Below are 14,393 nucleotides of genomic sequence, written 5' to 3' on the forward strand. Positions count from 1 at the left end.
TTTCTTGTCCAGCCCAGACATTCAAAAAGAAACCTTTCCTGCTATTTTTTTTTTAATTTAATTGTATCCCAGCTTCAATTTCTCATGTGATTTTGGGATCAAAATAGAACTATCGGTTAATAACCAAATATGCTTACAAGTTTTCAATGTGAGCTGAAAGGCCATGCTTTTCACCATTATTTTAAAATAATATAAGGTTACAGTCTAAAATAACATAATTAGTGGTTATTTTTGACTTGTGTATGATTGTGCTGTTTGGCTATAATAAAGAGCATCTTCTATTCAAGCCACATTTTGCAAAATATTTTATTTTCTAACAGTAATTTCTATTGTACAGTAAGTCCCCTTCTGAAAATTGGGGATTTCTGAACAATTTAATACAATATATATGGTTATTGCTATTGAAAGAAGAAGAAAAAAGTGGGTATATGTGCTGGGATACACTAGAACTCTCTGGATTGTTTTAATTGTAAAAGAAACAAAGAAGGCTATAAATTATACTCATTCTCAGAGCCGTCTATTCCACAGTCTTATGGATAGTCCCAACTGGAGACTTATACATGCTGAGCATATGCCATGTGAAAGGAAATACCTTCCATATGCACTGGTTTTTCCCAGCAGTTTACAGGGGAGAAAATGGGACAGAAAATGCTGGTGTTCATATCATCTTGGCCTGCTGCTTTTGATATAGTCTTAGAAACATTGATCTTTGCTCATTATTGTCAGAGCCACAGAAAAATCCAGAAACTAAATTGGAACATCATAGTGAAATCTAAGACTCTAAAAGCAAAAGTGGGCATAAATTTGATATATTATGATTACATACAGAAAATAGTAAACATTATTTCAGTTTCCAACATACAATGAATGCATTTTTTTTATTAAGTAAAAGTTTTTATACCTTTTTGTAAAGAATTTGTTTTTAAAAAACTATCATTTTCTATTACCATTTTACATACTGAACCTAAATTTTGTTTTTCTTGTTAGATGGCAACTTCATTTATACGTGCCATAGAACTTGGAGGAAAAGGATACGCTCCTTCACCAACAGATCCTTTAAGAAGTCATGTGAAGGGGCTTTTTCAGTTTATTCATTTTACTGATAAATTAGAAGAAATTATTGGTGAAGATCTGGATCCAAGGTAATTCTTTTCTCATAGACTTACCTATTATTTTTTGAAACTTAAAATGTATCTTTACTCATTAGCCTTTGAAAAGCCAAGCAAATCCGATTCTTAATTACAGTAGTTAGTTTTCAAACTGGGTAAATCTTACAATGTGGTATCCTTTTTAATACAATTAAAATAATTCAGTGGAAAACAGCACTTTAATTATTTTTACTTCTATCCGTCTTTCATTGTTTTGGTCTCTTTCAACTCTCTTTTGTTTTATTATTGTTTTTGTTAAAATTGTCTGTGTAAGCAGAGAGTACAATACTGATAGCTATTATTACAATAGCTACAAACTTAATGTTACCCCTACATGTAGTTATTGATGGGACATATAGTAGTTTATCATCAAATTGTTTTATAGTTAATGTTCCATGTTGGGATTAATAAATTTATAGTTTGGAATATTTGGAAGGTTGAAAAATAAATACTGATAAAGCACAGTTGAATAAAGTGGTAATGTGGCAATAGAAAGCCTGTTAAGTGAAGGTTAGTTCTGAAAAGATTACTGAACAAGAATTAATTCCTTGAGAAAAATGTTAGCAGAAAGAAGATAGATGAGCCTTGTACAGGAAGTAAGAACAGGTAAGCAGGAGATAAAGAAAAGGACATTTTGGGACTCAATAGGTGGTTAAAGGTGATGTTTCTAATATTATAGATACAAGAGCTAGTGTAAGAAGAAAGGTGGTAACTGGAAAAACTCCTGTTAACTGACTCCGGTAGCATCTGCTCACTTGATACAGTAAGATCTAATAACGTGCAACTACTCCAGAATATAAATTAAAATTCTATGCTGATGATATCATACTCACAATTACTCAGTCCAGAGGATCTTTAACATTGTGCTGGGGAAGTATACTGCATATGGCAAAATGGTTCATTCTTAGATTGCGGAATTAATAAAGAGAAAACTCATGCATTGCTATGGAATTTGACAGAATGAAAAGCAATGCACCTATCAAACAACAGACTTTAACTTTTCTGCTAACAAGATCAAATATTTTGGATTTTTAAAAACTATTTATTTAAGATTAATTATTTACCAACTTGGAAAAAATATATCAGATATTTCTAGATGGGAAAAGTTAAATCTGTCTTGGTTAAGAATAGTCACAGCTGTCAAAATGTATTTCTCACCACTTTCTTTTTTCAAATGATTTCAGTATTTATTGAGGATAAGCTATTACTTGGCACAGACAAGTAATGAATTACTGTTCCAGTCTTCTAGACGCTTTTCATATGTATCTGGATCCACAAATTAGAAGTTATTATTCCACAAGTCTAAGTAAACTACTGAATGCCTGGGATATACAGGAAAATAATAAATTTGGGCTTTTTCCTTTCTGCTGTCTTCTACATGTTTGCTTTTATGAAGACAAAGCCTCTAATAAATTTGCTCAGTGGAGAAATAGTTTGTATGAATTTCAAGATTTTATCGATAACAGAACAAAGATAAAAGCTCTAAAGTTTCTTAGTATGCAGTATTGTGCCACTGGTTTCAGTGCCTTCAAATAAGCAGTGTGACAATAAAAAGAAAGGCTAATGAGAAGGCTGTCCAATTTTACAGTCTAATAACACATATTATTGACATACGCTAAGCATTATGTATAAATTATTAGTGAATATAACTCAGTTATATCTGATCTGACAGTATAAACTTTAATGGAAGAACACTAAAATTTACTTTGAACATAATATAACCCTTCAAAATGTACTGCACCAGGACTGTATTCGTTACTAGCTGCAAGGATTCAATATGCTTTTTATTGGAAAAAATACCTTTGATTCCATCTTTTGATGAACGGTTAATTAAACTATGAGATTATATCTAAAATATCTAAAATCTAAGATATCTAAAATATGTTTTTAAAAAGTAAATTTATCTGTCACAGAATTTAATTCCAATTATAATTTCATACATGGAATCGTTTGGCATCTAAAATTCATTTCTAGAGCTTGTGATTTTACATTTAATAGGTTTTTTTAGTTCACATGGTATAGTTTTTATAGTATTGCAACAGTGTATTACATTATTTACTACTTGCACTTTTTTTTAGTGATTTGAGCAAAGTTAATTTTTTTAATTTAAAATTCAAAAGACATAATGTGGGTTTGAACTGAAAATGGATTAAATGTCTCATAAAGTTATAATTATGCAGCATTTGAGTAGTCATATGTATAGCCCTCTTGAATTATAGAAAGAGACTACATAGAGAGAAGGTTATCTAGAAACTATCCTGTCCTGGTTGCAAGAAAGGAGAAAGTGAGGTAAGAGAAATAGCAAAGCTACTTCTTCCTCATTCAGCAATTGTAATCATAGTACTGTAGTACGGAAGCAACTGTTTCCGTTGCTATCCATTTACTGAGTGATTACCTACTTGTCAGGAAAAAAAATGTGGGGTTCTTCATAAATCAGTAGTTTACAAATAGGCAAGCCAGACACCTGTAGTTTATAGGATTGTAGTTTACTGTTCTTTTTTTTTTTGAAAATATTTTATTGTTTTTTTAATTTTTAAGAAAAAGTACTCAGGACACACCGTGGTGTTTGGGTAATCAGACATTCCAAAGTAAAAACATAAATAAACAACTCAACTCAGTACATTCACTGTCTCCTTTCTATTTCCCTCAAATAACATAATACGTTTAAAATATTCCATTTCTAAATTAAATTTCTATTACTGTTAAACCTGTTTTAAAACTTTATCAGTTTACAATTACCAAAATCAAATTTCACTTTAACTCAACAAGTTATCAATTCAGGTATCCCTTCCAGATATATTCTAGTTCTTAATTTCTCTCATCCCTCCTTTTATCACCAATCTCATTTATTTCTTCTTCCATTACACAATAGCTATCTTAGTTAAAAAATAATATTAATTCACTTCAATTCATTACAGACACTTCAAATTTCATCCAATTGATTGTCATACCTTATCACATCTATGTTATTGTACAAAAAAATCATCTAAGTTAAAACACTCCATTAATTATTAAAACCATCCCAATCTAAAAAATCAACATTTTTTCAATTCCAATACATAATTTTCATCAAAATAAATCTGTTATTCCAAAAAGTATTCTTAATCTATTTAAAATATCTTTTCTAAAAATCACCCTCATATATATATATATATATATATATATATATATATATGAGGGTGATATATATATATGTTTATATTTTTTCTTGCTTCTAACTCTAAATCAGCGGTTCTCAACCTATGGGTCACGACCCCATTTGGGGTCGAATGACCATTTCATGGGGGTCGCCAAACAAGGCTGTCCACCATTTTCCCCCCTTTTCTTTAGCTGTGCTACTCCCTCTTATTCTATTGGCTTTTGAAAGCCAATAGAATAGACTCTATTCAAGAGACTTTATTCTATTGGTGTTCGAAAGCCAGTAGAATCTATTGGCTTTCGAAAGCCAATAGAATAGACTCTCTTGAATAGAGTCTAATTCTATTGGCTTTCAAAAGCCAATAGGAATTGTCCAGGCTGTCTCTGCCCTGCTGAGCCCGCCAAAAGCCCCAGTCTGCAAACGTTGCTGCAAGGTGAACTTTCTGGAAAGCTTCCCTCCCTGCTGAGCAACTACTAAAAGTAAGTAAAAGAGGGCCAGGGGTGGGAGGTGGGAGGCCGGCGGGCGCAGGGAGGGTTGCTGGCGCGTGTGGGGCCCGGCAGGTGCCTTACCTCCCTTGGGCTGGGCCAGCTGGTGGCCCAGCTAGTGGTCGCTCTGCGCCCTCGCTGCCGTGTGCCATGGCCACCCAGGAGCGCCTGGGCCTGCCTGCCACCGCACCGAATGTGCAGTGGCCAAGGTAAGGCTAGCGGGGCAGTGGTGGGCACAGGGAGGGTTGCTGGTGTGCGTGGGGCCCGGCGGGTGGCTTACCTCCCTTGGTCTGGGCCAGCTGGTGGCCCAGCCGGTGGTCGGCCTGCACCGTCGCTTGCCAGCTACGCCTCGGCTGGTGCAGGGGACAGCACCATGCATGCACGGCATTCCCGGGCCGAGGCGGTTGCTGGGCGACGGCCCGCGTGTAGCCGCAGGAGAGGAGGCGGAGCGTGTGTGCCTCCTCCTGCCCCGCCCACAGGGAAATACAGGTAGTCCTCGACTTACGACCACATGGTTGGGGTCGCGGCATTGGGAAGGTTGAGAACCACTGCTCTAAATCATAATCCTTAAAACAAACCATAAATCAAAAATTGCCTTTAAATCTATTACACAATTTTAAATTTCTCTTTTCAGTCTAATTCTGGCTTTTTTCCTGTGCCAAACAGGTTTCCATAGGGACGCTTCCCTTTCAGCCAGTAGATCTGTCTTTGTTGCTTGCAGTAGCCTTTGCAATAATAGCAATCCCATCCTCTTGATTAGATGTCTATTTCTCTCCTCCTTGAAGGGTCGTTGCTTTGTAGTTTGAAGTCTCAGTCTTTGCTTCTTCAGTTCTTCTAAGTTGTAGATGCTCTCCTCCTTGAAGCGTCGTTGCTTTGTAATTTGAAATCTCAGTTTTTGCTTCTTCTGTTCCTCAGAGTTGCAGATGGAAGGTTTGTAAGATAGAATAAGTTCCTCTTTTATCTCTGTTGATTCCTCTTCTAATATATTTTGATTTATACCATAGTCAGATATAGCCGGGACGTCCATTTGAACATTTGAAGTGAAATCCCTAGATCTTAGTTCTGTAGTAAACTTTTTCATTGTAGCATATATTTCTGCAGTAGCCTCATAGATCTTTTCCAATATAAGTGTACAGTTTAAATGTGACTGAGGTTTCTCCATTTTGATAGTAATTAAAAAGAGTCTCTTTTTTTCTTTTTTGTGGAGGCTATATTTAATATAATTTAGGCAATATCCACCCCAACAGTTCCCACAGTTACCCAGCTTATCTTTCCTCTTCAAAAGTATTTTGAAGGTCAGCTATCTTCAAACCAAGTAACCAGAGGCTGCAGTATTACATTTTTGCCACTAGATGTCCTCAGTAAGTTAAAAAAGGTCTTTTCCAAACGCCATTTCCCTTTTTCTATCTTTTAAAGTATAATGTGAAAAAGAAATAATCTTCCAGCATAGGATGATAGTACAGTTCTTAGAAAAAGAGGAAAAGAACAGAATTTTTTTTTCCGTACCCCAAAAACTATAAAAGTAAATATAGTCTTTAAAATTTTGTTCTATTTTTATAGAACGCCTTTCTTCCCAAAAAATGTAGAAGCTGCCTTTTCAAGCCAGGGAAGTAATTCCAAAAAGGCTCTTTCACGTAACAAAAACAAAATAGAATACAGAGAATAACAAAGAAAAGTCTCACCCGGATTCACCATGGGGATTCTTACAGCTTAGATGTTCTTTGACTTGTGGTTTGAAGCAGCAGGGTGATCGGCCATTTTACTGGTCGATCTTCTTCTCCGTCGGCCCTCAGATGGCTCGGACAGCTGAGGGAGCTGCCACTCCTCGGCAGCCGAGCAGAGCCTCTTCGACAGAAGTCGCACCCTCCAGGGCGACTTTAGACCCGCATAAGGGTCTGCCAGCAGAGGGAAAGCTAGCCGATGAGGAGAGAAGTCTTATCGTGCGACTAGAGACACCGCGAACTGGAACCAGAAGTCACTGTTTTATATATATATATATATATATATATATATATATATATATATATATATATATATATATATGTAGGTCTTTATGTAGGTGTTCGGGTTTTCTCCCGCGTAAAATTGGAAGTGTCTTGGCGACGTTTCGACGAAGTCCCATTCGTCATCTTCAGGCTGGTGCAGCTTCGTGCTTTGAGCACGTGCATTTGCTGCTCAAAGCACGAAGCTGAAAGCACCAGCCTGAAGATGACGAATGGGACTTCGTCGAAACGTCGCCAAGACACTTCCGAACAACTAAAGACCTACATACAAATACCCGCGAAAACCTCAGAAAACATAAAGGAATTAAGGGAGAACTGGAATAGCTATTTCGAACTCTTTAGCTCTTTTCAACCAGACATACCCTTCTGAGATTCGAACCTGGGCTGTCTTCATGTTAGGCAGCTGTATTAACCTCTAGGCCACAGGCTCTGTCTCACTTTTGCCAGCTGTGTTGGGGAGGGAAGAAACAGGGGAGGAGTTATCTAGAATACTGTAGATAACTCCTCCCCTGTTTCTTTGGTCTTTGGTTGTTCGAGTTTTCTCCCGCGTAAAATTGAAAGTGTCTTGGCGACGTTTCGACGAAGTCCCATTCGTCATCTTCAGGCTGGTGTTTTCAGCTTCGTGCTTCGAGGAGCAAATCTGGGAAGAATCAGGATGAGGAAAGGTGATGGACAGACCCACATAAATGCACATATACACATCCTCATTTTCTATAATACACTTTCAAGGTAGAGGCAGAATAATAAAGCTAAGTATGGCGGCTCCCTTAGCTATTCAAAAAAAATGATATATATATATATTTGCTCCTCGAAGCACAAAGCTGAAAACACTAGCCTGAAGATGACGAATGGGACTTCATCGAAACATCGCCAAGACACTTCCAATTTTACGCGGGAGAAAACTCGAACAACCAAAGACCTACATACAAACACCTGCAAAAACCTCAGAAAACATACATATATATATATCAATCATTTTTTTGAACTATCCTGTAGGATAGTTCATATTTCCAGATGGGAAAAAATTTTGCCAGGAACTTTTGATCCAGGTAAAAATTGTGTCTACTGGATTATCCTTTAATTTCTTTCAAGGAAATAAAGCAATGATAAATTGTAAATTCTAAAAAAAAACCATTCTTTTCATGGATGCACAGTTCCTTTGTGGAGGCTTGAGGGTCATGTAGGAATCACACAGAATACACCTGAAATGTGAATCAGAAGCACAAGAGGACAGGGAGAGATGTCTCAAGCAAAAAGTAGGCTAATAAACACATTATAACCCTTATTTACTTTTTTATATTGATTAAAAACAGCCTTTCACATCTTTTCAGCTCTTTCCATTATTTCTCGAAGTTTTGCAGCAGTTGAGAGGGTGGAAAGTGGTTGGAAAGAAGGGTACATGGATTTTTCTCTTACCCAATTCAAATCAAAATTCAACAGTACCATGTTATATGCTTTTAATTGAAATAGAACTACCACACTGCAAGAAGAAATATTCAGATTGAAATATGAAGTATTTTGGGATTTATTTGTATTATCTTTGGACAGCTTCCCTGTATGAGATAACCTTAGTGATCATAGGACCATATGGCCACCTTGGATTGAACAAATTAAAGAATATAAATCTACAGCATAATATTATTTAAAAGGCAATTATTGAATTAATTAAAGATCTATGAAATTTTCCTGGGGAAAGTCTTCATGCTAAAGAAAATCTGACATATGTAAAATTATTACTTTTCTCTCAAACACATAAATAAAATGTGTATGCCAAAAGCTAGTGAACATTTTTATTTTTCAAAGACTGGATTATTTTGGTGATTCCCTATATCTTCTACAAGGCCATTGTAGAATTTCTCCTGAAACCCTGTTTATTTTAACTTTTGACCACAGTAAACATACAATTGTCATTTTTAATTCAATGAAGAAAAAAGAATATTATATAGACTTGGTACAAACAAGGGAGGGGGGAATTAAAAATGACTCCAAACATTAAACTGTTTTGTTATCTAGGGAATCTTGTCACATCTCTATTAAATAATGTATTCCTAGTACAAGCTTTAAAATAACTGATCTCTGAAAGTTATCCTATGATGTGGGGGGGGGTTAGTTTTTTTGCATCCAGCAATTGAAAAACTGATTTCGGAGGAGCTGCTTTCCCAGGAAAAAATAAGTCTTTTTTTACTTCCTTCTCTCCTTTCTTTTCCCTCTGTTTTGAATTGAGTGGTGAAATGCCACACTTGGTTATTTCCTGCTTTGATGGATAATAGCTACACCGGTTGGAACTCTGAACAACTGGATTGAATTGCTCCTTTATATCATTCCCATCCAAGGCTGGATCAGAAACATAAATATCATTTTGGAGCATTCTCCTCTGATACTTGCATTTTAACTTAAAATGGCACAGATGAGAGGAAGAATTGAAAAAATCCCAAATGTTAACTCCTTGGAATCTTTTTTTTTTCAGATTAAATCATTCATGTAATGTACAAGCAGCACATTTAATACACTGGGTAAAGTATTTCAACACTTAATAAAAGCAGTCTCCAGCCACGGTATAATGCATACTTACTTGGGAACAAATCCTGTTGAGCTTGGTAGGATTTAGCAATCATAGGTAGTTCTATATTAGAAGGATAGCCTGTTAATAGCATATCTTAATGCAAAATGAAGTAAGACATGGCATGATGTCCTAAACTAATCCCTCACATAGTAGATCAGCACTTTATCTTGGCTTCTTTGTCTAAAAAGTGAATGAAGTTTTCCTTTCTTTGGTCCAGCTAGAGTTATGAATATCTGATGGGGAATGGGAACTTTTTTCTTGGAAATGAAGACTGTGGGAAGAAAGATTAAATAAAAATTGAGACATTTACTGCTCACAGCAGGAATATTAGTTCAAGGCAAGGATGTCAAATCTTTGCTTTATTGGATTATGTGGTCCAAAAATGTAGTTAATCATTAAAAGGTACTTAGAAAAGACTTCTACTTTGAATATTAGGGCTCCCCATCATTTTTGGGCTTGGTTGTCATAGTTTGGAATCTGGAAACCACATAGTAGGTGCTCTTGCAAATGACGGTTGGTTGTCCATATACAAAACAGCTGCCCTAAAGAAGACAATGAGTTAACAAAGCACATAAAATCAGCATGCTGTCTAGATCTGTTTCTACAGGGTGCTTCCTATCATCCCAGGTATCAGTTCCTTTTGCAGAATGTTAGCTCCCTATTTTTAAAATGTGAATATTTTTAAATAAAGTCAGATGGATCAAGAAACTGGTGGATGCCAAGAGTGATGTCCATATGCTTACTGATGCTGCTGATACTGTGTACACAAAAGACAGATTTTTAAAAATCTAATATTGTTTTATAACCATCTTATTTTTGGAATACAAAATATAAGATGGCAACTTGGAGATCCAATCTTTTTTCCAATATAGGAATCCACTACTGCAGTATCTCCATGGTTTAGCTAGATATCTTCTGTTAAAACACCTCAAAATACTCTTTTGAAATCTCTTTTCAACTTCTCTGCTCTATCAGGGAGGGGGTGGAGAGAAAAAAAAGCAAGTGATTTTTGTAGTCAATCTCTAATTTGCATAGCCCTTTCCCACCTCTGGTGCAATCATGTTCCCTTTTTCTCCAATTAATCTGCTCTGTAAGGGGGGGGGGGAATCACATGTCAGACACCAGACAGTGAGCACTGACTAATGATGATTATGTGACTGATGGATGCTGTGCAGGCCATAAATGGTTGTAAATATGCTGTAGATTTTTTTCAATATTATCGTAAGTTTGAATGGTGCTGAAAAATAGTCAATAAGCAAGGACTACCTGTGTACTTTTGCTGATGCAGTCTACAAATGGGTTGGTAGACAGTTTATTGAACTCAGACTTTATTCTTTATTCTTAAGGACTTCATAGTCATACTTATAAAACTGTATAAAAATGTATGCTAAATAAAAACATTGGAGAGACCAAGTACACTACCTTATCCTCTTTACACAATAAACAGTGAAATGAGAATGAAGTCATAGAGATCTTGGAACAGTGAGCGCAGATTTGATACAGTTCAAGAAAGTCTGAAAAACAGGTCTGCAACAAGTCTCATTTGAAACAAGCAACGTAAAGGTTATAAGATGCTAACACATAGCCAGAGGAAAATCTATAATAGTTATCTCCAAAGAAAATGGGCCAATTTTATATCTTATGTTCATTTTTTTCACCATATAAAAAAGCACAAATGGAATAAAATACTAACATTCTGGAGGCTACCTTTTTACTTACTTGAATCAGACTTAGACTAATGGAAGGAAGACTTCCAGAATGTGGAAACAAGCTTTCAGAATATCTAATTTCTAATGTGCTAGCCAAAAGCCTGTCACCTTTAACAAGTGGGAGAAGAGAGTTGGCTTTTTTCATTCAGTATATTCATGTACTATCTAATTTCAAAGAAATATATTGAAAGGAGATGAAATCTTTTTGCCTTTAATTATTCCAACTTAAAGTCAAATTTGCTCCCATTTATGTAACTTCAACTTTCTATTGCACTAGATAGAATGTTGGGAAACTGACTTACATATCTCTAGGAGGGTGCATTTTATGCTATGAAAGTAATTAGTTAGAAAAATTTGTCTTTCTATCTTGTATTGTGGTGCTTGAAATTCTGTCTAAAATGCAATTTATCAGTCTTTATGAAAACACTATTCATAAGAAGTTAATATGCTCCTAAGTAGATGGGAAACAAATATGTAACAAGGTAGAGGATTTCAAAATCTTAGTGATTAAGCAGGATTTGGATAATGTGAGCTAATCTATGATAATGTAATTAAAACCCCTAACAGGCTATTTTCCTTGCTACTTAAACAATGCATTAACAAGGTATGAGCCTATTGTCCTTACTTCTTCTTTCTGTAATCTCCCAATTCATGATACCAAATTATTTCGTTAAAAGGCAAGATCTCACTGCAAGATGCTGTGCAACTTAACAGATCAAAGCTGTTTGCTGAGCAATTTTGATTAACTGTGAATATTCTCTGTTTTCAAATTACTAAATATCTTAAGATAGTGCCAAAATGAATATGGAAATGACCCTAGGTCTGTTTTTCAGACATGCAGGGGGCCGAATCCTATCAACAATCAAGATGCAGTTGATAAAAGGCCGAAACAGCAGGGATCCTTTCTGTCAAGCAGCAGAGGAAGTTGTACAAGATTTGGATTTGAGGATTAAAAATATTATCAGTTTTCAGCATGAGGCTGTGGCAGCCAGCGCTACTGGAATCAGTCCAGCCCGAGTAAGGGGCCTCCTTTTGTTCTTCTAAATTGCTTGATATAACACAGATTTTTTCTAAATGCCCTGATTATTTCTTGTACATTAGTTAAAGAAAATAATTGCTTTGAACGACATTGGAAATGGTGATGTGTTTTTAAAAGGTTCTTATTTTAAATGGGCAAATATTTTCTACAAGAAGAAAAAGCTTTCTCCTCTAATGTAGTGCTGATAATTAGTTTAATCTTTGGGAAGTTCTACTTTTACTCCCCACCCTTCCTTCCAAGTATATTTTGGCAGTGGTTATTTTTATTTTGACTTCCCTATCTTGTGTTAAGTGATTTATCTGCTGATTTCTTCCTGACATTATTGGCTAACTGTTCCTAGGAAAATTTTTATTGCCTTGCTTGAATCTTATGTCAGGGTTTTTTTTTGCCTCTTTGCTTGTATAGACACCAGCCTGTAAACTTTATTGCTTCATGCACTTGACTTGAATTATACAGATCCAGTTGATTCATGAAGATTTCTATCATGCAGAAATTTTATCTGATAGATCTGCATTAGATTGTTTCCTACAGAAACATGCCTACTATTTAAAAAAAACCCAAAACAGATATGAATAATATTTCAGATATTTCAGTTCAGGGTTTAAGAGAAAAATTGTATCATGTGAGTGTGATTGGATTGGAAGTAAGATAATATGAAATCTATGATCAAACTCCTTCAGTGTGCTCTAATGTAGCTAATAAACTTATCATAGAGTATAGCTAATAAAGTTATTTTAATTTTTAGCCAAAACTACATTCTATAAACCATGACACTGTTTACCATGGCAGAGATACTGTGAAGTCCTTATTGGCTGTTTTAGATGAAGCAGCTAGTCATTCTCCTTTCAGCAACAAAGCTCTCTTGTTATTTGATGAAGAATTTGGATTTCCTTCTACTTTGTTATTGTTCAAGTAAGTTTTAAGGATGATGATAATGATAATGTAATAGATTCCGTCTTTGTTTTGTGAAGAAAACTATTTTGCAGAAAATATCTGGGAAACTATGTGGTAATGCTGATGTTGATAAAAGCCAGAACTGAAAGTGAATAATTCCACTTTTTCAATGTCTCTTTCGACCACTCGTTTTTATTTCTTCTAACCCTATAGAGAAGACATGTCAAACTCGTGACATCATGTGACATTGCGCGACGTATCGGGACTGTTTTGTCATTGCCGGCAATGGGGTGGGCGCGGCTTCTGTGTAACGCGTCTGGCCTGTGGGCCAGCAGTTTGACACCCCTGCTATAGAGTATTAAGAAATTATGTAGAATGTATGTTGCTACGCTTTCTGTCTGTCCATCAGCAGGATAACTCTCCAAAAACTGAACACCAAAAATTTGGTGTCTGAGGAAAAGCCAGCAAAAGAAATGTTGAGCTTGAAAAAGGGCCAAATCTGGCTTTAGGCTGTTGGAAAAAAGTTTCTTGAAAAAAACTCCCAACTTATCTCTATGAATGAGACAATCGACAAGCGGCTTGGAATGTTGCTAACTGCTTCATTCTAAGCCACCTCTTTTTTTCCAGTTACATAACCCTGAGCAGAATACAGGTAGTCCTCCATTTACAATCATAATTCAACCTGCAATTGCAGTCATAAGTCATGATGGTAATTAAGTAGGTCATCATGTGACCACACCTGATTTTACAACCCTTCTTGCAACAATTGTTAACTGAATGCAACAGTCATAAAGCGAATGCTGCCATCATTAAGCAAACCCATTGTTCACTATGGGGCATTTTTTGATGGAAACCAGAAGTAAATTCCAGTTTCTGGCAAAACTGCAAATCACAGTTACATGATTACAAATGGTCATAAGTGTGGACCAGTTGTCGAGCATCAAAGTGTGATCATATAACTCTGGGAGGGGATGGCCATCAGAAATTCACAACTGGATCATTAGTACCTCTTTCAAGTCTGTTGTAACTTCAGATGATTGCTAAATGACCAGACTTAAGTCAAGAACTATCTGTATATGCTGCCCACTTTGTGTTTTCTAGTGTGCTCAAAACCCAGACACAAGACAGTTGGGAGATCAGAAACATACACAAACAGATGCAACATATTACTGAAAATATAGATGTCTTCTGTGACTATTGTTGATAAATCAGTTGGAAAAAAATCCCAGAAGCTATGTTCTGGCTCCTTACCTTGTTTATTCTATCCAGTCTAGTGAAATGTGTGAAAGAATTATATAAGAAGGTTTGGATTTATGTCTAACAGTTACTAATATAACTTTCTGAAAACCGAACTGTGTGGGCTCAAATTTGGTGTGTGTAGGGGGAACAAAAGAAGGATGGAGGTAATGGTAT

At 35.9% G+C, this 14,393-nt stretch overlaps 1 protein-coding gene across 4 annotated transcripts in view; it reads left to right on the plus strand.

Annotated features, from left to right (window-relative positions):
• The window catches only part of LOC120305864 (PARP1 binding protein), a 44,257-nt gene that overhangs the window by 20,417 nt on the left and 9,447 nt on the right, over positions 1–14,393 (plus strand). For all 4 annotated transcript variants that reach the window (XM_039338180.1, XM_039338182.1, XM_039338181.1 and 1 more), the window contains 3 exons: positions 988–1,142; positions 11,881–12,064; positions 12,832–12,998. In XM_039338180.1, the coding sequence (XP_039194114.1) occupies positions 988–1,142; positions 11,881–12,064; positions 12,832–12,998 (506 nt within the window). The remainder of the gene's footprint in view (positions 1–987; positions 1,143–11,880; positions 12,065–12,831; positions 12,999–14,393) is intronic.

The sequence above is a fragment of the Crotalus tigris genome, unplaced genomic scaffold, assembly GCF_016545835.1.
Source record: "Crotalus tigris isolate CLP2741 ecotype Arizona unplaced genomic scaffold, ASM1654583v1 scf7180000017694.5664430, whole genome shotgun sequence".
Taxonomy (NCBI): Eukaryota; Metazoa; Chordata; class Lepidosauria; order Squamata; family Viperidae; genus Crotalus; species Crotalus tigris.